This window comes from Nothobranchius furzeri, chromosome 7 (assembly GCF_043380555.1).
Source record: "Nothobranchius furzeri strain GRZ-AD chromosome 7, NfurGRZ-RIMD1, whole genome shotgun sequence".
Classification (NCBI taxonomy): Eukaryota; Metazoa; Chordata; class Actinopteri; order Cyprinodontiformes; family Nothobranchiidae; genus Nothobranchius; species Nothobranchius furzeri.
In genome coordinates this window covers 54,730,114-54,755,079 of record NC_091747.1, presented here as the reverse complement: position 1 = coordinate 54,755,079, position 24,966 = coordinate 54,730,114, and the positions used below count along the sequence as shown (strand labels likewise).

The 24,966-nt window shown below is 43.0% G+C and overlaps 2 protein-coding genes across 2 annotated transcripts in view; both read left to right on the top strand.

Annotated features, from left to right (window-relative positions):
- myripb (myosin VIIA and Rab interacting protein b) overlaps positions 1-24,966 on the top strand; it is a 213,259-nt gene that overhangs the window by 7,372 nt on the left and 180,921 nt on the right. The gene's annotated exons all lie outside the window — the stretch shown is intronic.
- On the top strand, positions 17,409-24,674 carry LOC139070621 (uncharacterized). Its single transcript, XM_070553218.1, has 7 exons — positions 17,409-19,225; positions 19,459-19,565; positions 20,636-20,800; positions 20,903-21,012; positions 21,236-21,406; positions 21,475-21,536; positions 21,603-24,674. Exon 7 carries the CDS (start codon positions 23,046-23,048, stop codon positions 24,672-24,674), a length of 1,629 nt encoding a protein of 542 aa, XP_070409319.1. The 5' UTR covers positions 17,409-19,225; positions 19,459-19,565; positions 20,636-20,800; positions 20,903-21,012; positions 21,236-21,406; positions 21,475-21,536; positions 21,603-23,045.

Sequence of the window (24,966 nt, the reverse complement as noted above, 5' to 3'; positions counted from 1 at the left end):
ATGAATGTGGATGTGAATTAAAGGATTAAGTGATGCTTTTTACATCACGACTTAACCATGACTTCATCCAAAGTAACAGAACTGTGGCCATTTTGGTCAAGCCTAAAAAAATACCACTCATGTGGGATCACACAATCTTCCACAATCTGTAACCACAACAAAATTTACCTTCAGATCTGTTAAGAAGTCATCCTAAATGTCAAATTTTACAGAAAAAATTATAAAAAAATTATATTATAAAAAATTATAAGTATGCAACATAAATTTGAGGAAATGTTCTTCTTTGTACATTATTCTTAATTGTTAGCTAAAATCTGCATCCAGATAAAGAAAAGCTTTCATGGATTCAAAGTGCGAAACACTGAAAAAGCATTTTATAAAACTTATTTCTGATTATAATCGGTCACTCTTGAGTTTTTCATGCGGGCTGACAATGAAAATGGGCTCCTACAGCTATCTGCTGCATTAGCGTCTGATAGAAAATAGACGGTAAAACTCTAGGATTAGAAAATTCTGACAGATCTACGTCACACTGTCACTAAACAGTCATGGACTCACCCATCTTGCTTCACGACGGGGAAGGCTGTTGTTGGTTTAGCGTCCAGGAACCAGCAGAGAACGACTTAATTTAAGCTAACCGTTAGCATTAGCAGCTCCACCACACAGCTGAACTCTTCCAGGCCTGTGAAGTTGTAAGTCAGAGGTAGAGTCGTGTTTCTGTTATCCAATCCAAGGTGAGATGTCCAAATATCAGGAAAGACTCCAAATACTGTGGTCTGAAGCTCAGCTGTGATGTGGCTCACTTCTAGTTCCTGAAAATGGTACACCGGTGTTTGTTTCCCCTCTGAGTACAACTTACAAGGCATTTGTTTCTTCTAGAGACCGCTGGAAATGTATTGATTAAACGAGTGTTCCACACCTTTATAAGGTTAATCAGCTGTAAATGAGTCTCCAGTATTTCGTTTTTTTATGTTTTATTTAGAAAAAAATTAGTGGTTCATGAGAATTTTTGCTCCTCTGTGTTTTCAGAGGCAACCCCGAGAAAAAACAACTAATGTTGCTGTGAAGTTGAATCTCCTGTTAGTGTATCTGGTGTGTACATGCTGACAGGTTTAGTGAACCGCTGCGGGAGTGTTCAACCATTAAAACAAAAAGAATGCGTCTCCTGATGGTTTACGTCGTCTGTTAAAGCCTCGAGTGGTAGTGAAAAGGAGGAAAGTTTAATTTCCTGTCTGAGTCAAGCCTGTTTGCTGCCTTTAGATTTGAAAACGATTGTGAAATCAGTGAGTCAAACTCTTCTTCACACTGAAAACTGGGATTGGGTGTGTTAGGAATTGTTATGCAAGCATTTCCCGGGAGATTCAGGGAGACCACTGTCTGGCCAGCTGTCCGGGCTAATGATGCGGATCAATGGAGGGGATGTTTGCTCTGGAGACGAGGGAAAAGGGAGGAGAGAAAAACCATCCTGAAGTAGCTAACGTTGCTTTATTTGGCAGCCGAGCCCACATGAGCTGGAGCAACACGTCAGCCGTCCGCACTCTGTTTGCACCCGGCTGTAAAATCTCCTGGAAAGCATGTAAAAAGTGTTGTTACCAAGGTTTTCGGTTCAGATTGAGCTCACATAAACCAGAGTGGCCACGTAAAAGGACAGTAATCACAGACAGGGAGAGTAATTTCATACTCCAAATCCCTCTCATTCACTCAACACTTTCATGTTGAAAGTAACATTTTCGAAGCATCTGTAGGAGTTAACCGTGCGAAAATTGCTGTGCTGAACCACTTTGTGCACCCCCCACACCCCCTGCCTCCCTATGGGAACTGTCATTTCTCAGTGACTCGAAGCAGAGACGCTGTCACTGAGTCTGAGGATGATGCTCTGATGGCAAACCACCTCTGACCTCATGAGAAAAAAACACACACCTTTTTTCCACTCAACATATCGTGCTCTTGTGTCCGAGGGAGGGGGAGAAGACAGGTAAACTGTGACATACAGAAATGTGTTTGTGTGTGGGGGTGAGGATAAGTAACCGGGCGATCTAAGCCTGGATAAGGAGACATGGTCATTATGTAACTGGAATATCGACTCCACAGACAGATTGTCTCAAATCTAATTAAAATAGAAAAATGGAGTGCTAGGGCTAGAATAGAGCTCCGTGCAATAGAGCTCCGGGAGTTGACGTCACTTCTCCTGGCATGCAACAGTTCAAATCGAAACGACGCCATCTTGGCAGGCAGAAGCCTGCAGCTAGGCTATTTGTTATTGTCATAAAACGCAATCAAACAGGAAATATGGTAGACTCTTATTGTGTCCCAGGATGCAGAACAGACACAGACGACATAAGGGATGAGCCATCTACAGGATTCCCCAAGATCCGGAGCGCCGCAAACGTTGGATCATTGTAATAAAACGCGCTAGTGACCGGGCTGAAATGAAGCTGTGGGATCCCGAGAGTAAAGGTTTTCACTTATGCAGCGACCACTTCATATCAGGTACTTAAACCAACGTTTCCTCAACTGTGTATGGTATTTATTTTAAATGCTTTTATTACGATTCTTAGTGGGCTTCCTAAACTTATTTTGGCGTGGCTTTTTCTGTCTTATTACTCATAGCAACAAGTAAACGTCACGTAAAGCGTTGCCTCGTGATTTCTGCGTGCTGCCGTTTACGTGTTTCATGATCACAACAATTAACCGGCTAAGCTGTATTTCATTTTTAAGCAATGGTTGATCAATTGTCAGATCACACATAAAAAGCACTTTGGATTGCTATTATCTGTCTCACCGAGACAGATCTCAGACAGATCCTGAGACGCTCCTGCCTGACATATTTATTTTATTCACGGAAAAAAATCAAACTAGTGATTTCTCTTGGAGTTCAGTTTATACATTCAAACAGCACAGCACTCTATTTAAACTACTTACATGTATTCGTCCATCCATCCAATTTCATCCGCTTATCCGGAGTCAGGTCACGGGGGCAGTAGCTCGAAACCCGCAGACTTCCCTCTCCCCAGCCACTTGGGCCAGCTCCTCTGGGGAAATCCCAAGGCGTTCCCTGGTCCGCTCCGACAGCTTCTGGCATTTTTAAAAAGTATCCCAGGGGCACGGAAAGGGTCGGAGATGTTTAATCTATTTAATTTCTGACTATATAAAACGATTTCTTCGGTTTTAAAGTGTGAAGTAAACTCCGACGGAGTAAAATCCAAGCCGATCCTGTTCATTTTGTTTACCTTTGTTGTCTGCCAACATGGCGTCTACTCTCTGAGAGTCACGTGACGTCCGAAGCTCTATAGAAAAGTCACGCACCATTATGACACTGACAACCCAAAATGTGGGTCTGGACCTAGCGTAAGCCATCCTATATATGTCAAATAATCTGGCTGTGACCCATGTGCAGAGTCAAATCTATGGTTGTCTTTCAAACCGTCTCAAATGGACAGCGCTAGGACCAATCAGAGCAATGTGCAGTGTGACAAATTCATCAGTCAACAGGGATAGAAGTAGAGGAAAAAACACCTCTATCTGCTCCTGTCTCAAAGAAAGTCTCAAGTCCACAGCTGATGCCAAAACGGCTTCAAACGAGCACCGTTCCTGAGCCGACGCCATTGTTGCTCCATCTCAGCTCTGCCCTCTCTACATCTCTCTCCAAACACCGAGCGCTGTGATTGGCCTGGCCTACACTTAGCCGAGCCAATGGTAGACCTGCTGAATATTAGGTGTTTAGAGCTATATCTGTTATAATCTAAAAGAATTGCCATTTGCTCAGGAGGTGGAGCGGGTTGTTCGGTAATTAGAGGGTTGTCGGATCGATCCCAGCTCCTGGCAAAGAGTGCTGCTGTTGTGTCCTTGGGCAAAGCACTTAACCCAGCTTGGCTGCTGGTAGTGGTCAGAGGGACCGGTGGCGCCTGTGCCCGGCAGCCTCGCCTCTGTCAGTGTACCCCGGGGCAGCTGTGGCTACATGTAGCTCATCACCATCAGGGTGTGAATGTGTGTGTGAAAGCATGAATGATACACTGTAGTGTAAAGTGCTTTGGAGTCCTCTGAGTCTGAAAGGTTCTGTATAAGTGCGGGTCATTGATTATATTTTAAAGCCAGCATAAAAACACCTTTTTCTGCTAACACGAGTGGATTTGCTTCACCCCTCAGAATCCAAGCTTTATAACATTTCCAGATTCAATGAGCCATCGACACGACGGTCAATTAGCCTCAAAAGTCACTTCCTCTCAGGCCTCTATTCAGCCTCAGCATAGACGTGCACCACAACACGCTTCAAACATGTCTCTGAGCTGCTGCACGCACAAGTGCATGATGTGGATGAGCGGGACTCTCATGATGGACACGCTTTTGCATAAACTATGAGATTTTTTACCGTGTACGTCATGTGAAACGAAAACTTCTTCTCCGCCTTAACCTGTCTGTACAGCTGGGCCTGATTGCAAATCAATACTCCTCTGCAGCGTGCTGCTCATTTTTCTTTTCCTCCTCAGCGTGGCTGCTTTGGCAACAGCGATGCAAGAGGTGAGAGGGAGAGAAAAGCAGCGAGGCTTTCAGTGCTGTCATGTGGAAACAGCAGAGGAAGCCAAGGACGAGGCAGGGGAAAAAACAACACAACATTGATGCAATTTATGTGTTTGTCACCGAGCAGAGACAGACGACAGGCTGACTTTTCATGCTCTTCACTTTCCTTTAATCTGACAGAGGACAGCCATGTTTTTACTCTAGCCTAATCCTTAATATTTTACCAGTGTCTCTTTTAATCTGACATCTGTGTTTTCTCCTGCATTTCGTGGTAATTTAGTTTTAAAAAAGCATCGGGAATCAGATTTCTACCAAATGCATCTCTTTTGATTAAGATTATTATAGTTTATGACCTTATAGACATCAAAGCTCACTGGAAGCGAGAGGATTGCAGACAATCAGTTAAATGTTAAGTCACTGTGGCTGGGGGAAAAACACACACACACGCACGCACGCACGCACACACACACACACACACACACGCACGCAAGCACGCACACACACACACACACACACACACACACACTAAATAACCTCAAAAGCAGAGTAACAAAGCCAAAATCATTCAACAAGTGTCACATTTCAATGACTCCAATACTGAGCACAACGTCATCACAGACTGTCAGACGTCTTTCAGGTCATGACCTACCGCTAGCTCTCATTTTTATCACATCCTCTCTTTGCTCTGGTTACCATGACAGCAGGAAGTTGGAGTCAAACAATGAAGATAGGGACTGAAGCCTTCATCATGAGGACAAAGCTCTCCTCCTGTACTGAAAAGCAGAAAAACCATTTATTGTACCACATTAGACCTGCAGGTGATGGTTAATGCAATTAATTGTTTTGAAATTTGAAAACTTTATCATGCTAGTTTATTGAACATGTTATTTTTTATATTTCAAAGGCAGTGGAGAGACTGAATAAATGGATGGATAAGCCTCTATTTTTTAGAAGTTTTTCTTCTATTGCACAGCTCTGCAGATGAATAAAGTCAAAGAAATGCTCTTTTTTCAAAAGTTTAAGGAGGATGACCAAAAACATTAAGTTAAGTACCCTTGACAGCCACAAAAAAGTTGCATTTCAATAAAAAAAAGTTATATTAGCATGAGTTTTTGTTATTTTTGTTCCACAAAAGGGCCAAAATAATAGTTGTGTTAGTAAAAATCTTAAAGTAAAAATTTTAAGGGTGTCGAACTCTCGTTTAATCATTACATTTTCAGTGGTCTCTAGTAGGAATCAATATTGTCTTGTAAGCCGTACTCTGGGGAAGAAAAACACTGGTGCACCATTTTCAGGAACTAGAAGTGAGCCACATCACAGCTGAGCTGAGGGTTTGGAGTCTTATTTCCTGATATTTGGACATCTCGCCTCAGATTGGATGATATCAGGGGTAGACTGGGAGGACAATTCAGCCCTGGACATCATTTTATTCAACATTTTGATTAATATTTCCAGAGAATAACAGTAAAAACTACACGCTGTCTCTTTAAACTCACTCTAGCTTTATCAGAACATTTTAAGGAAAGCCGCATCTGTTAAAAATCTAAGTCATTTATGAAAGTATGCTTGTCATTGGTTGATGGGATGCATGTTTGTTACTGAGTGTGCCAGCAAGTGCAGCTAGCATCACAAAACTTGCTCATGGCTGCGGCTAAGCTTGGCTGCAGCTAAAACTGCTGGTAAGCAAATTGGTGAATGGAGTGGCTGGCACATTTACTCCCTCTCATGCACATTTGTGAAATAAACACAAGGAAGGAGGAAGGCTTAGCGGGCTTCTGAGTTGTTGTGTGACTAATACAGTTTGGAGGGAGACTGACCAGACTGTCAATATGCTATGGTTGCTAAACATTAGCAGGGAAATGAATTAGTCCGGGGTTACTTGAAGTCAAAAGGGACAAGAAAGCTTCTTACAAGTTTTTTTCCAACCTCCTGATGTCTGAGAACTAGATTTTTCCATCGCCTGTCATGTTTATGCATCGGAATTCTCTTAACTTGTTTGCAAAATGCTAATTTGTCAAGATGAACATCTGTTCTGAAGTTCTTTTAAAGAGCCTTGCAGAAAAAGGCAGTTATTTTCCATCTTAAGCGTGATTTTCTTCAGGTTCTTCACATAACTTATTACACACTCCGGAGGACAATTAGCCCTAGCTTATTAGCTGTAACAAGGGAAATGGCTTCATGGCTTCCTTCCATCACAGAGGCCCATCCACCCCAGGGATTGCTGAAAATGCATTTACCGAACACACACACACAAATTGACTAATCCATTTATCTGTTTGCCAAAAGCAGCCTTCACTTGGTCTTAAATGCATTTTCCTCCCTTCTACTACACATGGCGCAAATCACCACAACAAGCAGAGTGACTCACCGTGTTTGTTTGGTTTTCGTGATGCTTTGTTTCCAGCGGTGAAATGGCCACTTATGGGCAATTAGTCATGCTGAGTAGGCAGAGGCTTCACCTCCACCACTCCAGTGAGTAACACCAGAGAATGATTGTTTTACAGGGAGAAAGGTGAGCGGTGGGGAGTGACGGAAGAGAAATGTCATCCTGGGATCGGGAGACATTACTGGTGGATTGAAAGTTGGAATGTTAATCCTAAATCCATCCTCTGACTCTGGGGAATGCAACATGTTGAGTTTAAGGCTAATCCTACGTAATTGTGGTGCTTTTTGTTAAAGTGCAGGTTCAAAACATACATTACTTTTTCTTTTTGAAATATGATCAGTCACTCTGAGTTTCACATGCAGGCTGAATGTGAAAATAGTCTTCTACCCCTATTTCCTGCATTTGCTGATGAAAGAACGTAGACGGGGAAATGCTCGGGTCAGAAAAATCCACACAGATCTACGTCACACTTTAAATTAGCATTAGCATCCATCTTGGCTTGCGACCAGAGAAGAATGAGTTGATTTTTGCAACAGGAGAGAGCAGAGCACGCCTCGGCTAGCAGAAGCTAACTTATCATTAGCAACTCCACAACATGGCAGAAGTCCTTCAGGCCCGTTATTTGTGGAGATAAAACATCAACGTTACAAAGGAAGAATCACATTTCTTTTAGCCAATCAGAGGCAAGACGTCCAAATATCATGAATAATAATGTGTAAGATTCTAAATCTTGCCATTTTCTGCTTCCCCCCACTTCCACTTCCTGAAACAGAGCTTTTGAATCGACTCACATGGCATTAATTCATACAAGAGACCACAAAAACGAGTGAATGAGAGAAACATTCAATAAAACGAGAGGTGAATGAACACGGAAATTCTAGGAATTCTCACACCAAGATCTCAGCAGTCTCGAGTTTCCAAGTAACTGTAATGTGACCGGCTGCTGGTGGCATGGACTTGTGAACGAGGTAATAATAATGGTTGATGGCAAGTGTCACGTGATTAGTCTGCACACCTAAAAACCATAGCTGTCCTTTCCAGTGGATGAAGCGGTCTGGTGGTAAAAGCTTTCCCGAGATCATCCCAACACATGTGACAAGAGTCGGATTTTAACTGTTTGCAGGAGGAAAAGGAGGCAATTTTATGTATGAAGGTCAATGCACAGAGCGACAAGGATTGTCTGATGAGCGTTCCAGAATACAAGGGTGATGTTTTTCTTCTCTGAGCCAAGTGCAAATGTTCTATTAGCTTCCTGCACACATTGTAGTCCAAGAATAATCCCAAAAAAGAGACATATAAATTCAGGCATCTGTTAATTTTGAGAATATCTTCAAAGCACGGAAAAAGACATGGGACCTCCAGTCGGGAAGAGCTCCAGCTGTGTCTGGACTGCTAGCCTCCTGACTGAAGAGTAAAGCCGGGCGTACACTGTGCGACTTTTTCACTCGTAGCACTCAGCTTCAGCTCAAACTGTACGACTTCCTCGCAGGGCAGATCTCACGAGTCATGCACTCACACTGTACGGCCCAGTTCTCGGATGCGATCTGACTGCTCACACTGTACGTCTGGTAGCAACACGTCGGCCCTAAATATATGCTAAAAATAGCAGTTTTTACTCAACACGTCAGACTTCTTTGTCTTGTTTTGCCTGTTGTCCTTTGGGAGTGCTGCAGGAGGACACACAGGGGTTTATTGGGTTGGATGAGGAAAATGAAATAAAGAAAGTAAATCTGCGTTTTGTGATCAGTTTAATTTGACATGAACACGACAAACACGCTTTCTTGACAATCTTTGTGAGTAAAAAAACGTGTAGAAATAAAAACGAACAGCGTGTGTTATTAGGGAAATAGCAGGCGAGCGGTGTTGATGCAGGATTGCGCATGCGCCGTGAGCGGTTCTGATACATTTTGAGTCGCAGCTGCTCGCAGCGGCGCTTCAACAGTGCGATACCCTCACGAGGGACGAGCGAAATATCAAACACTCCAGAAGTCCGTGCGACCTCACGACTGCTGGTCGGCAGCTGGTCACGTGGTGTTAATCGCCTCTCGAACCCCCTGTACACTACACGACGCTCGGCGCAAAACTCGCCCCGATCTCGTGGATTCTCGCACGAGTGGAAAATCGGCTCAAAAAAGTGAAAAAGTCGTACAGTGTACGCCCGGCGTAACAGTGAAAATAGTAAAGCCAACCATCTGCCAACAGTTCATCCAGGTATTTTAAGTAATTTTGAGTATGCATTTGCTATTTAACATGCTGTTATTTAATAAAAAAAACCCAAAATGTGTTGAAATGGTATCCAGATTTTCATCAGAAACGCTGCAACAGAGTCCTAGCCTAGAAATGCAGACAAGCCGTAACAGTATCTCTGCTCTGCAGGTGAGTCCAGCTACGCTACATTGTAGCCTCGGCAGGTCTACCATTAGGCCGGACCAATCGCAGCGCTGTTTGTGGAGAGGTGTGGATTTAGCAGAGCTGCGACAGAGAAAAACATCCAAGATGGCGGTGACTTAGGATCAGAGCTCATTTGAAATGGCTTTGGCATCAACTTTAGACAGTTTAGACTTGGGCTTTTCTTTGAGACACCAGCAGATTGAGAAACTTTTTCTACATCTTCTTCGACCGCGCATGGTGGACAGCCTCACTGGCTGATTTCCGTCTCCATGAATACATTATTCAGTGATCGGATTGGTCCTAGCACTGTCCAATTGCGTGCAGAGACAGTCTGAAAGACAACCGTAGATTTGGTCCCTACGACTGACCTGTCCGTGGGTCATGGACAGACTAGATTTTTACATATATAGGACTCTTTTTTTCCTACAGGAAAACTCAGCTGGTTGGATAATCGTGATATTTGTAACGTTTGCTTTCGCGGAGACAGGCATCGTAGTCCAGACAAAACCAGATGGCTCCATTTTCTTTGAAAAGAATAACATTTCTTACAATTTATACTAAAAGTGTGACAATTTGAAATTACCACTGAAATTAGATTAAATGAAGTTTCTAATGAATCAAGCTGAATGCAGGAAGATGGAGGGTTGCAGGTTGAAACAAGAACGGTTCAGAATTAAAGCTACGCAAAAAATTATGTGAATCGAAATATCGCTTTCTGAGCGTTTCATAAAATTTGTCAAGATCATGAGTTGTTTTGATGATGACATCCTTGAATAAGAAGTTAAACATCACATTATCACTATTTACCTTCCATTATATCATGAGTACCTTTGCACCAAATGAATTGCTTTCATTTATTATTTTCTCAGTGAAACATTAAAGGCACACTTGACAGATCTGCTTGCTTTTAGCACCCCCTAGTGCCCGTTTAGTAGAACCAAAACCGAAACATATCTCCTCGCTGTGCGTTCATCTTTTTAACATCTTAATGTGGCAAGGCGGATTAACGAGGGCCCGGGCGGGATTCGATCCCCAGACTCCCGGGTGAGAGTCATACGCTCTAACCAGTCAGCCAAAGGGACATCCCCTTGGCCAAGTAGCCAGGGTGCATGATCTATCGGGACATTGTGACAGGACACTCACACTGCCACATCAATCTAACTGCTGAAATGTCTCCCCAGCCTTCCTTAGTGTCTACAGGAGCGGTCCATAACTCAGTCAAACAAATCAGCTGTGTTCATGATCTAAAACATGCAGGAAACATGCTGGAAGCAGACTACAGCACCAGGCATGCCAGCTCCATTTTTTTCCTAAGTCCAACAGACCAGACTGGCACTCTGAAGTTGCAAAAGCAATATTCTGGCCAAATAGGGTGGTGGGGGTCTGAGGCAAATTTCATTAACCCTGTACAGGCTCATTTTAGCACATACTGGCTCAAGAAAATGATTTAAACATATGGAAAAAGTTGCATAGTATGCCTTTAAAGGGTTAACTACAGCCGCATCCAAACATTTTAGGCTTAGAATTAATATTTTTTATATTATGAAATAACCACAGAGATACAATACTGTCAACTCTGCTTGATTTGCATTTAGTTGTTTTTGCCTGATTTTATTATTGATTTAATTGCATTGTATTACAATACAGAGACGTTACCTAAATGTCTTGATTAATTCCATTTCCAGATAAAGATGACCTATTTAATTTCACTTCCAAAAGAAAAGCCTCCGTAACAAAACCTTGACAGATGAAGCCGTGTTGGTGGCTGAGCTGTGATTCACCGCCCATTTCTCTGGGTTTGAAGGCTGACATTTGGTTGAGGGACAAGATCATAGAGCGTGCAGCAAAGCCTTCTGAGGAAAGAAACCTCAAAATGCCAAAACAGAAGAAGTGAAGCTCTAATCCCCCTCCAAACAGAGACGATGAATGTCACATGGGACAGTACATGCACTCTCAGATGAGCAACATACTCCATTCAGACCAGAACACTTTGCTCTCCTTAGTCACACCACTTCAGCAATCACAGCTACCCAACAGGCTTTGAGGACTTCCACGCTGAGGAAAATCCACCCCACATTAAGGCACACCGCGCCAACCCAATGATTGTGTTTCCACACAGCTGCAGCGGTAAAGCGACCGAAGGAGTGTGTCTCACTGTTGACCCCCTGCGAGTTTTATAAATTTATTAAAGCTTCCCCGAATCCTTCAGGCAGAATTATTAACGGTACAAAAACATCATTAGTGATGAAAAAGTAAAATAGGTCACATTATATTCAACACAGATTTCCATATGGAAATATATCAGGTCAAACAGGGTAGTTAACACTACAGTACACAGGTTTTAATGATTAGACGTGGCTTTAAAGTGGCAGAAACAGTAATGACCCCCCGCTACACATTTGTGACCTAGAATACATAAAAGCTGTACTTTATGTCTTCAGGCTGTTACATATGAGCTGAACACTGAGTCTGTGAAAAATAATTTTATATTTATGTTTATTTATATGGCAGACACTTTTATCCAAAGCAAGGTACAATTGTTAAACTAGGGTGTGTTGTGATCTGTGGGGGAAGCCGGAGTACCCGGAGGAAACCCACGCATGCATGGGGAGAACATGCAGCTCCACGCAGAAAGGCCACAGCTGGGTTTCGAACCTGCAACCTCCTTTCTGCGAGGCAACAGTGCCAACAGCTGTGCCACCATGCAGCCGCGATAATAAAAACTCTTTCATGTCGTGAGTTGTATCACTCAAGTTGTTATTTATTTATTTTCACTCATTTCATAACTCAGCTGATCCACATCAAGTAATTAGCCTGTCTGGATTTTATAGGCTCCAGGGGTGGATGAGATCCGCCCGGAGTTCCTTAAGGCTCTGGATGTTGTGGGGCTGTGTTGGCTGATATCGTGTTGACATCGGGGGCAGTCCCACTGGACTGGCAGACCGGGGTGGTGGTCCCCTTATTTAAAAAAGGGGACCGCAGGGTAGGGCTGCTCAATTAATCGAATTTTAATCACGATTACGATCTGAGTTTTGAACGATTATAAAAAACAAAACAAGCCGATTATTTGCTCCTCCCGCTTGCGCTGCCCTGAGTTGCAAATGAAGCGCTCCTCCACAGTGTTGCCAACTTAGCGACTTTGACGCTATTTCTAGCAGCTTTTCAGACCCCCTTCTTGACTTTTTAATCCTAAAAGTACCTAGCGAACATCTCAGAAACATCTCTGCTAACCCTTAGCTACTTTCTGGATAACTGTCGTCGACATTTCCTGCAGGTTAGCTAAACACTCCGCCTGTGCTCCGGACCGTTCTTCACAACATTAGGAAAGGGAATGATGCAGTGATGCGTCAGTCGCTAAAGACAGCTCTCGGAGCCGGCTCCTTGTTGGAGTAACCAGAGTGAGTGACACACACACCGCACCTGCGGTCTCATGAGCAGCTAAAAACAGCTAAATGTGCGCGTGCAGCGTGCTAAACACACGTGCAGCTTGCCCGATTGCTGTGAGACCGGGGTGGGGGGGGGTGGGGGGGGGGGGGGGTGCAGCTGTGGTTGGGACAATTATTACATTAACTGATGGGCCTGTAAATAAATAGTTTATAAATAAGGTAGAAATAAGTTCCTCACGCTGATAACTAATCTCTCTGAGGACACTGTGCTAGTGCACTCTCCTACAGCACCTTGACACAACTCAATAAATGTTATGTAACATTTTGTGAACATGAATTTATTTGCATTTATTTGTTATAAATGCCTCTGTATAATTCTTGCTGTCAGTATTTGCAAGATATTGGTATTTGGGTCTGTACTGGTTAGACTCAAGGTCTATAGCCCTTGGGTCATAGACTATGAGCTATAAGTATATTGGTCTTTTTATCCTGGGAATCAGGAGTTCTTTTAGTGATCATCTTGTTTCTTATTTTTGTCCTGATTGTGCCCTGAGCAGTTTTATGACTGAATAAAAACAAATAAAATCAACATAAATTGAAAAATCGTCCTAAATAATCGTGATCTCAATTTCAGTCACCATAATCGTGATTATTATTTTTGCCATAATCGAGCAGCCCTACCGCAGGGTGTGTTCCAATTACAGGTGGATCACACTCCTGAGCCTTCCTGGTAAGGTCTATTCAGCGGTTCTGGAGAGGAGGGCCCGTCGGATAGTTGAACCTCAGATTCAGGAGGAGCATTGTGGTTTTCGTCCTGGCCGTGGAACACTGGACCAGCTCTATACCCTTAGGGCAGGGGTGTCAAACTCAAACTCACACGGGGCCGAAATGAAACTCTGGGACGGAGTCGAGGGCCAAACTTAAATTTTTTTTTTGAAAAAGTGACGGCAAATTTGCACATTTTCTTTATCAACAATCATGCAATTTTGAACCTTTAAATTTGGAAACAAACATATTTCTGCATTAACACTGAATGTGGAATAACCAAATTACACACGAGCAAGTCAGTTTTAAATAAAAGGCATCAGTGGTATTCGTTACTTGTGGTATAATCAGCATTTTTTAAATCTATTCAGGATTTATGTTTTGTTTATTCATTTTTTTTATTTTTTATTCTCCTTTTTTTCTCCTTTAATAAGAGTCATCGCTGCTGTGACGTCTAGCTTTCCTCACTGAGGAACAATAAAGGGATTTTCTATTCTATTCATCTATCTGCAGCCTTTCCACTTCCTGTTTACTGTAGGTTAAATATTTTCTCACGGGCCAACAACAAAATAAAAATATCATTTTATCTGAAATGAAAATACAACATCTCACCTGTTAACTTTCATGTTTTGGAGCAGAAAAAGAGCATCAAACCAACATATTTAAAGCTCAGTTTGCTCCACTGGTTTACTGTGATGCTCACCTGTTCCAGCCAGATACCTGCATCATGGGGTTGATCTGAGCTGAGGAGGAGACTCCTGTTGTTTTGTTCATCTTCATCATAATAATGACAACATTAGATGACAACAGCTGCTCACATAGGTTTGTGCTGATGAACATGTCTGAGCAGCTTGACCACGTTGTTGTGTGTCAGGGAGGAAACACAACGACAGCAGCCACAGAGTCATGCTGCTCGCTGGAGTTATATCGGCTCTGTCTGGACGTTAGTTGGAAAACTTTCTCTTTCAGTCGTGAACACATTACTGAGCGGCTAGAATCTCCGTTTTTGGGCTTCAACGTCAGAAAATAGCTGAGTGAACTCGGCGTTGAGTGAGAAGAGTGTTCATTTTGTCCGAGACAGCAGAGCTGCAGACACCGGCAGCAGATGCTGGAAAAAACACGAAGGAGGGGGCGCGTCGGCTCCGCGCTAACGCCGCAAAGCATCATGGGCGTTGAAATCTTTGCGGTAAAATCGGCCAGCGGGCCAGTTTTAATATATTTTTGATATTTACCTCGCGGGCCACATAAAAATGCTCCGCGGGCCGCATCTGGCCCGCGGGCCTTGTGTCTGACATATGTGCCTTAGGGGCATCCTGGAGGGTGCGTGGGAATTTGCCCAACCAGTCTACATGTGTTTTGTGGCTTTGGAGAAGGCGTTTGTCCGCGTCCCTCGGGGGGCCCTGAAGGGGGTACTCCGGGAGTATGGGGTACCAGGCCCTCTGATACGGGCTGTTAGGTCGCTGTATGACCGGTGTCAGAGCTTGGTCCGTATTGCCGGCAGTAAGTCGGGCTCTTTCCCAATGAGAGTTGGACTCCGCCAAGGCTGCCCTTTGTCACAGATTCTGTTCATAACCTTTATGGACAGGATTTCTAGTCGCAGCCAAGGTGTGGAGGGGATCTGTTTTGGTGGCCTCAGGATCAGGTCTCTGCTTTTTGCAGATGATGTGGTCCTGTTGGCTTCATCAGAACGTGATCTTCAGCTTTCGCTGGAGCGGTTCACAGCCGAGTGTGAAGCAGCTGGGATGAGAATTAGCTCCTCTAAATCTGAGACCATGGTCTTGATTTGGAAAAGGGCAGAATGCCTTCTCCGGGTCAGGGATGAGGTCTTGCCCCAAGTGGAGGAGTTTAAGTATCTTGGGGTCTTGTTCATGAGTGGGGGGAAACTGGAGCGTGAGATCGATAGGCGGGTTGGTGCTGCATCTGCAGTGATGCGGGCGTTGTACCGGTCTGTCGTGGTGAAGAGAGAGCTGAGTCAGAAGGCGAAGCTCTCGATTTACCGGTCGATCTACGTTCCTACCCTCACCTATGGTCATGAGCTTTGGGTAGTGACCGAAAGAATGAGATCGCGGATACAAGTGGCCAAAATGAGTTTTCTCCGAAGAGTGGCTGGGCTCCCCCTTAAAGATAGGGTGAGAAGCTCGGTCATTCGGGAGGGGCTCGGAGTAGACCCACTGCTCCTCCACATCGACAGGAGCCAGTTGAGGTGGCTCGGGCATCTGGTCAGGATGCCTCCTGGATGCCTCCCTGGTGAGGTTTTCCGGGCACGTCCAACCGGGAGGAGACCTAAAGGTAGACCCAGGACACGATGGAGGGACTATGTCTCTCACCTGGCCAGGAAACGCCTTGAGATTCCCTCAGAGGAGCTGGCCCAAGTGGCTGGGGAGAGGGAAGTCTGGGCCTCTCGCTTTATGATACTGCCCCCGCGACCCGACTCCGGATAAGCGGATGAAAATGGATGGATGGATGGATGGATGGATGGATGGATTTTTTAGTCCTCAGATTCCAGAGGAGTGGACTCGAGTCACATGACTTGGACTCGAGTCATTATTTTAATGACTTCTAACTTGACTTGATAAAATCAATAAAGACTTTTGACCTGACTTGGACTTGAACGCCAATGACTTGCAACTTGAATCGACTTGCATCTGTTGACCTGATGATAACTTGAGCATATTTGATATTTTAGCACAAAAGTGGCCCGACATGGACAAAAATCATAAATCATTCTTCGTTCTGGGTTTGATTTATTACTAAATGCAGCAGTACTTTGCTTATTCTCAGTTTCAGTTGCACTTTCTGCTTGTTTGAGCAAATAAATGAAGCTTTTTATTTCTGAAGTTTATTATCATTGTCATTAAATTGAAGTTGGACAGATGACTTGATTATGACTTGAAAATTCAAAGTTAAGGACTAGGACTTGACATGGACTTCCACATCACTGACTTTGGACTCGACTTAGACTTGGTTGTCTTTGACCTGGACTTGACTCGAGACTTTACTAGAAAGACTTGTGACTTGCTTGTGACCTGCAGAGCAGTGACTTGGTCACACCTCTGTCAGTTTCATTCTTTCATTTTTAGATCCTGTGCTTTTGTCTTCCATCCACCCACCCAATTACCCACTGGCGTCAATCTCCAGGGGTCAATGAGTGGACACCATGGACAGGTCTCCAAGTCCATCAAGGCATAAAATGCTGGTCAATGGATTCTGGACCATCATCCCATTCTGGACCAAACAAGCACCAAAACATAACATACGTTGCTCTATGCCGGTTTTTCAGCAGGGGCAAGCATAGAAGAAATTTGGTCCAGTTTCCAAATGGATTCCAGCCAGACGACCATTTTTACCAACTACAAATCGTGTGCTGAACGTCTCCGAAAATCTGCTCCCACGAGAACATCAGAGGATTCGAAATTTGACACAATTCATTTCAGTTTATTCATGTATTTGGGCTGCATGGTGGCGCAGTGGTTAGCACTGTTGCCTCGCAGCACGAAGGTTGCAGGTTCGAAACTCGGCTGCACCCTTTCTGAATGGAGTTGCGTGTTCTCCCCATGCATGCGTGGGTTTCCTCCGGGTACTCCGGTTTCCCCCACAGATCACAACATACCCCATAGGTTATGAATTGTAAGTCGCTTTGGATAAAAGCGTCTGCTAAATGAATAAACATAAACATGTCTTTATTTACAAAGTAAACATTCCATCTGAACCTATGCATCAGCGCACTAGTTCAGTTCATTATGCTAAATATTTAAAAGTTTCCTAAGTGAGGAAACCCAGCAGAATGCATCAAGTGACTTGTTGTGTCAGTGACTTTACAGCCATACGGAGCAAGCACGTAGCGACCGTGGAGAGGAAAACGCTCCTTTAACTGGAAAAAACCTTCAGCAGATCCTGGCCCATTATGAGCGTCCATCTGCCACGACTGACAGCAGGTTTGATAAGACTACGTTTATTAAGTTTAAAGTTAAACTTGTAAAATAACGTGAATTATCATACACTGTGAACTTACATCCCTGTTGTTAATAATACCAAGAAAGCTGGATAAAACAACGCAACACATGTTTTACTTTGAAATACACCAAATATACCTTGTTGAAACATATCACTTCCTGTCTGTCTCATATATATACTTCATGACAATCCACATGGAGCGTCTGGAAAAAAAATTCTCTGCATGGAAACTTTCGGTGCTGAATGGGAATGGTTTGGTCGGACTCAATGATCTGTGGAAACCGGACTGCATCCATTCCATATTTGGTGTGAGTGAGGCGATAGAGCCTTCAATCAACCTAATGGAGAAGCTTTCAGTCTGCAGCCAAAGTACCCGGAGAAAACCCACACCTCTGATGGAGAACTTGCTAACTCGGCACAGAAAGGCGGCAGCTGGGATTTGAACCTGCAACCTTCCTTCTGCAAGCAACAGTGCTACACCAACTGCTCCACCATGCATCCTCTTCCTGATCTTTATGCAATAGTTGTTCTTATTACTGTCTATTTACCTGTGTTCTTGTTTATTTATTTATTTTATGCACCTTTGATTGCAAAATGTGTTGATTAAAAAACAGACATTCTTTAAAGTTTAGGCTGTGTTATTTAATTGGTTGTTATGCAGACTCTGAACCAATCTGATGCATTTACCTTTATAAATGTATCCGAGGTGATTGATTCCCAGTTTAGGAGGAACCTGTCCCAGCAGCAGCAACAGCACTGTGACTGATTCTGTGCATTCTCTCTATGTAGGTCAAGGGCGTACCTCGTGTTAGCACACAGTGACTCATGCAGGTATTTTTGTGCTGTAAATAAAGTCTAACGATTTGGATATGCAGGTTTGAACACTGCTCTACTGATGTTTGGTTTTGGGGAAACAGCAATACACTTAATACAGAGAAGGCATCGTTCCTTGATTTAGAATGTCTACAAAGTAATCACTAAATTGGATGAACTCCTTATTTTGCAGAATCCTACCATGTTGGGCACAAGCCCAGGAAGTGTTCTGACTCTGCATTGGCACATCAGCAGTTTCTGAAGGCAGTGAGCGCTCTAATAAAAAGAACAGAGAGCCAGATTTTTTTCTCTGAAGCAGTCTGCATCGGTTCTGGAGTTCTGCCAGAGACCGCTGCACACGGACGGAGCAGATCCCCTCAGTAGGACTCTGGATCTTTAATAGCCGCCCTGATTTTCCTTTATTAATCAACTGTGACATAATCTAGTTCAAACTTTTGTTGTGTGTGATTTTAAAAAGCACTGATATCTGTTCAACCTGAATTAAAGTAAGCTTGATGGATATGTATCGGATTAGATTTGTGCCAATAGGATCAAGAAAAACACTTTGAAGATCAAACAAATATTAAGACATTGAGAGAGAAAAAAATGTTTCAAAAGAAAAACTTACGATCTGAATCAACTTCTTAAAATGAGTAACAAAGTATGTTTCCTTTTTCTGTTTGCCTCTATGTGTTTTTTGTTATCAGTTTCCTTAGTTTCGTTTTCGCTGCTCACAACTTTGCTCTCACTACTAGATTTGCACTTACACTTTCTGGCTTTCTCCTTTGCAATCCCTGAGTTTTTGGTTGCAATTCTGACACAACCCTTTTGGGTGGGTGGGACTTCTGAGAAGTCCTCTCCCATAGGACAGTGGTTTCTCTTGAGTGACAGTTCAGAGACCCGGAAGTGATGTAGCCTCCAAGACATTTTTTTTCCACCTCGGTCAACAACATGAATTTGGAGCCCCAAACACATTATTTCTGCTGTCTGTGGTGTCTACTGAGGATCTAAAGTGAGTATTGATAATATATTTTATCTTTTCTTAGTTAATCTGTAAGTTAAGCCACTTTTTAAGTTGGTTTTAACCAGATGTTAGCTCACTAGCTAGCTGCTAAGCAAGCCATTGTGCTAGCCTCGGTACAATGGTCTATTGTTCCAGAGTGACATATTAAAAACTCAACATATTCATTACTGGTTTCGTGGAATTAATTATTGCAGTTTATGTTAAGTTTGCTAACTTTTCAGGAATCTGTGGAACATCAGAGGCTTTGCAGCTACTGGAGCTAACCTATGTACTGCTAACTTGCTACAGAGGAAGCAGCAGAAAGCTGAGCTAACAGGCTGTTTTGCAGGTAAATACTCTTTTAGTGGAACTGCAGGATTTTTATGGTATAACTCAGACAGAATCTACATGAGCTATTGTGGGAAGACATTTAAACTACATCTACATACAGATACATGTATTTTTTATTCCATGTTACTTGGACGGGCTAAACTAGTTCATAGTTCTGCCTGCTCCTTTTGCAGTGAAACGAATGGATTATATGATGTAACTCTGACTGAATAATTATCTAAGTGAGTATGTTTGATTATAAATTTCTTACCAGTATACAGATCTGACATTTGTTCGTCAGAACAGGACAAATCAGATTCAATGTGCTTTCTGTCATTTGTTCTGTATTCTCCATCAAAAGAATGTTATCCAGGACAGATAATCAATAATGAGTTAAATACATGCTTTTAATTATTTACTTTTTACATAAAATCTATATTTTTGTCTAAAAGCAATTTATTTTTCATTTATTCTTTTCTTTCTTTTTAAATTGAAAACTACTGCATTGCATTACAATGAAAGTGCTACACGGCCACATGCATCAACTGCAGCTGGTGAGCTAAGACACACCATAGTGTACACAAAGTACACTGCAGACAAGGGATGTAAGAAAATATCAATATGGCAATATATCGCGATATATTTTTCCAGTGATATTGTATCGATATTCTCAAACTGTGTCTCTAAAATATCGATATGATAATATATTGTGATATTTTTTCCTGAGATATTACATCCATTTTCAAAAGCAGTGTATCTAATTTTTGGAAGAATTTACATGCAAACATTTGTGTATTTTCTTTGTTTTTGGTGCACTTTAAATGTCGACCGCTAGTTGGCAGCAGTGTGCATTGGGTTTTGTTTCCACCATTGAAATTTAAATCCCGCTATTATGGTTCAGATAACTCATGTTATAAGTATCAGCTTGGACTGTTTATTGAATATTCCTACAATAAATTCAGTCAAAAATACACATCCCTACTGCAGACCAATCCCACCTCATGTAGTTCATATGCTGTATAATAAACCCACAGTGATGGTTATGGATAAGTATCTGTACTAATGGTAATCTTTTCCCATTGTTTCCAGTTGACAAGCATATGGACCTATTGTTCGAGTCTGTGGTGGTGGATGCTCTACCTTCTCAGGAGTCTGACTAAGTACCTGTGCCTGAACCTCTCTGTGTCGAGTTCAAAAGACCTGAAAGACCTGCTGTAAGCAGGCACAGGTTAAGATTTTAAAAGAACCTGTAAGGTGAGCAACACAGCAGAATATAAATCTTTATTATTATTGTACGCTGTACAGCTAGAGTAAACTTGCATGCTCAGAAGCCACGTATGATTACATCGCCTACAGGTTGCCTGATGCTGAACTTCGGGCAGCTGCGTGTGACTGTACTCCCGTGGAACAACCGCCTGTATGAGGAGTCGTTGTGTTGCTGTCAGGAGTTTGGGTCGGAGTCCTGGGTTTGTGTTCCCTTTAATCTCTTCGTTAGCCTTGCTAGTCACCATTGCAGAGCACCATGGAGAGGCTTACCTGAAAACTCTTCTCATGGGGCAGGCCCATCCTCACACACCTGTAAACCCATCCTTGAATTAAAGCTGGTAGCTGGTCACTCAGAGTGTTTTAACCCATATCTAGCCCATGACTCTGCCGTTTTTCAAACTTACGTTCTCATTTTCTGTGCAGATCTATGGGAATTCTTTCCTTGAAGCTCCCAGTGATCACACAACCATACTGGCAGTCGGCTTACCCACTACCTTCTGCTCACCCGCTTGCAACTCATGCTGTCATTCTCCCAGACTTCTGGTTGTTTCTCCACCATTCTGCTGTCTCCCGTCTGCGCTACAACTTCAGACCGTAAGTACCTAAACTTTTCCTTTTGTAAGTCTTTCTTTAGTCATTACTAACACTCAATTTTACCTCAGGGCCTTCTGATCTTTAAACACTAAAACCTGTGGCTCCATCTCCGTGGCGTTTCTCAGTCTCTGTAAGCTACCTGCACAGTCTAAGAAAAACCTGACCGCCTCTTACTAACCTCTGCTCTTCCTCGCAGAAGCTTCTGGTTCCTGATCTCCAGCAGTTACCTCTTCAGTCATCCGTCAAACATTTTAATAAACTGTTTTTAGCTCATTCGTCTCCCGAGTTTCTCTGCACGAAGGTCAGGTTGTTGCAAAAATCATGACATTATTTTGCACCACTCTGTTAAACAGCTGATATTAATGTAGCACCCATGAAATGGATTGCCACATTTAAATCTTGATCATATATATATATATATATTATTTGTCTTTTAAACGCTTATGTTTTATTTATGGACACATTAAGTCAGAGCGGAACCTTTGTTTATGGATTTGTTGTTCTGGGGACTGATAAAGGGATGCCTGCGCCTGACGTTTCCTCAGACGTGAACTGGAAGGAAAAGAGAGGCATCCTGTCTTCAGTACTCTGCTTTTGCCTGCTTTATACAGGTCAGAAAATGTGAATAAACTCTTAAAAGTTGTTTTATTAAGCTGGTAGCAATATATATATGTCAGTGCCACGTTGTTATGCTTTAGTTAAATTGAACAAAAAACTGTTTAATATGTAACGGTTTCACTCGCGGCAGCCATCTTAGGTCAAACGGCCGGTAAACTAACAAACGGCTGTTACCGGGACAACGGTTTTCCGTGTGTCCGCTATTATGCTGAAACGGGAGTCTCAGCGCTATTAAAAAGGAGTATGATTGTATTTGGCGAACTTTTTCTACTGTATTACAGACAGTGACAAGAAAAGAGTGTGTTTTATAAGAATAGTTTAACTGAGTGGCAAAGTTCAAATGTTTAACCCTGTTAATAATTTCCTGTTTTGATGTTTGTAAGATCATATAGCACATGGACATTTTATCAATTTATTTCAGTAGTCTGTTTTACACAGAGCATGGTTGATTGGTAACATTTGATTGCAGATAGCACGCTATGATTGAATTCAGTGATACACTGTAAAAAAGAACCTCAATATGAACTATTGGCAGAGAGTGATTGTTTAAAGTAATCAACAATAGAAATGTGTTTGTCACCTAAAATGAAATATACGTTCTGACTAGAATGCTGTGAGAAGCAACTTGAGGGGTGATGTAAGTTGTTTGTTTGGAGTGAAATTATAAGGAACTGAAATGGAGTAACAGAAATGAACCGTGTGACTATAATTTCATGAGTTTGTAAAATAAATGAGACGTGAACTGGAAGGAAAAGAGAGGCATCCTGTCTTCAGTACTCTGCTTTTGCCTGCTTTATACAGGTAACCTACTTGTGACGGCAGTTACCACTCCTGGGACCCGTTACAAATCTTGGGGGCTCGTCCGGGATCGGCGCCATCTGCTGAGCTGGTGCTGATCAACTGATGATATCTGGAACCACCAGGTTCATTGAAGCCATAAGAGGGAACTGTGAGCTGAGGCGGAGGTCAAGTCTTCACCAGTCGTTACTCACCGTGTGGAAAACAAAGAGGTGCTGTTGCCATGGCTATGAGTGAAAGAAGGAGACTTGTGTGGGACATTAAGAAGAGTCTGTTCACTCTGTCAGCTGAAGAGCTCCTCCACATTGCCAATAACGTGGGTTCAGTTCCGAGTCCAGACCGACGAGAATTCGAAGAGGAAGACCAGGACAGCTGCTTTGACTATATCAGTACTTTCATGAACAGCAAGCACTTACTTGAATCAGAGGACGGTGGAATGGCTGAGTTGTTAGTGTTGAAAGACTGTATTGATACTGTTGTAAAGAACCGTAATATGACTAGTGCTGGAGACAATGTAAGCACACAATCTATTCAGCCTGTTAATGTTGCTGGTAAAGATGATATTTGTGACCTGATTCAAACTGGTGGGAGAGTGTATGATGTTGGTCCAGTTGATCCTGTGTTACAGAGCTGGAGTAATGAGACTACCAGACCAGGTCCTGCCAGAACTGCTTCAGGGAACAAGACCTTGGAGCTACAAGGGATGCTCAACAGCTATGAGGAGCTGGGCAGAATGTTGAGACAAAACATCACCAACCAGCAAACTGAGCCCTCTTCTCCACCACCTACCCAACCCGATTCAGAACACAGACACACCCACCAACAAAGGTCAGTACACCAGTTGACAGCTCAACCAACCAGAGAGGAAATAATCTCACTACGTGAGCTCTCCTACCTCCAGAGGAGAGAGTTCAAGGTGCAAGGTGGCCAGGTTGGTGACCATTCCTCAGACATAAGCTACAATAATATTTGTAAACAGATGAAAGAAGGACAAAAGGATGGGTTCCCTGATGCAGAAATAATACGAGGTGTGCTCAGGATTGTAAAACCTGGCACTTTTAAGGACATGTTAATAAACAAAGATGACCTGACTGTGATGGAGCTTAAGGGGTTTCTACAAGCACATCTCAGGGAAAAGAACAGTACCGAACTTTTCCAAGAATTGATGTGTGCTAGACAGGAGGAGAGTGAGAGTCCCCAGCAGTTCCTATATCGGGTCATAGGATTAAAACAGCAGGTCATGTTCACTTCCAAACTGTCAGACTCAGGAATAAATTACACTCCTGCTACGGTTCAAGATGTTTTTCTACACACAGTCTACCAAGGGCTAGCATACAAACACAGTGACATTCGGCGAGAGTTGAAACCTTTGTTGTCATCTAGTGATGTTAGTGACGAAACCATTCTACGTCACTTAACAAGGATCACTAGTGAGGAAAGTGAAAGGCACAAGAGGATGGGGCCTGCTCGCAGACATGCCACAGGTGCGCATAGTGCTCAGTTGGAACTCAACATAGTCCAGGAGTGTAATAAGGAAGGGAGCCATAGTCCCAAAACCAAGCCAGACCCGATCAAAGAACTCACAGCTAAGATAGAAGAGCTCACAAACCTGGTGGAGACAATGAGACAACAGAGTCAGCTACATGGGCCCGAGTCAGTTGTGCCTCCTGTCCAAAACAGAAGAAGAGATAGGAAGAAATCATATGGCTGTCCAAGCTGTGTGGAGGGAAATCGCTCTGATTGTTCCCATTGTTTCTTCTGTGGGGAGGATGGTCACCGAGCTGTGGGCTGCTTACGTAAACAACAGAATCAGGGAAACATAGACCAATCGCTGCAGCGGGGCACCCAGTGATCGGATTAAAACAGCCCCAACCAGACAATTCACGAAACTTTGGGATTCAAACCAGCCATGCACTAAAACCCAACACGACGATGTTAAAAACTACACAAGCTCCTGTCTGTAAGCAAGGAGAGCCATCTCCTCAGCCTAATATTGGTTCAGTCCAGTGTACAAAACAAGGAACGCTTGCCAAACTAATTGGAAAAAAAGCATTGATTCAGTGCAATTTGAATGGTTTGGCTGTAACTGCTCTACTTGACACTGGAGCACAAGTCAGCATTATAAGCATGGACTGGAAGAACAG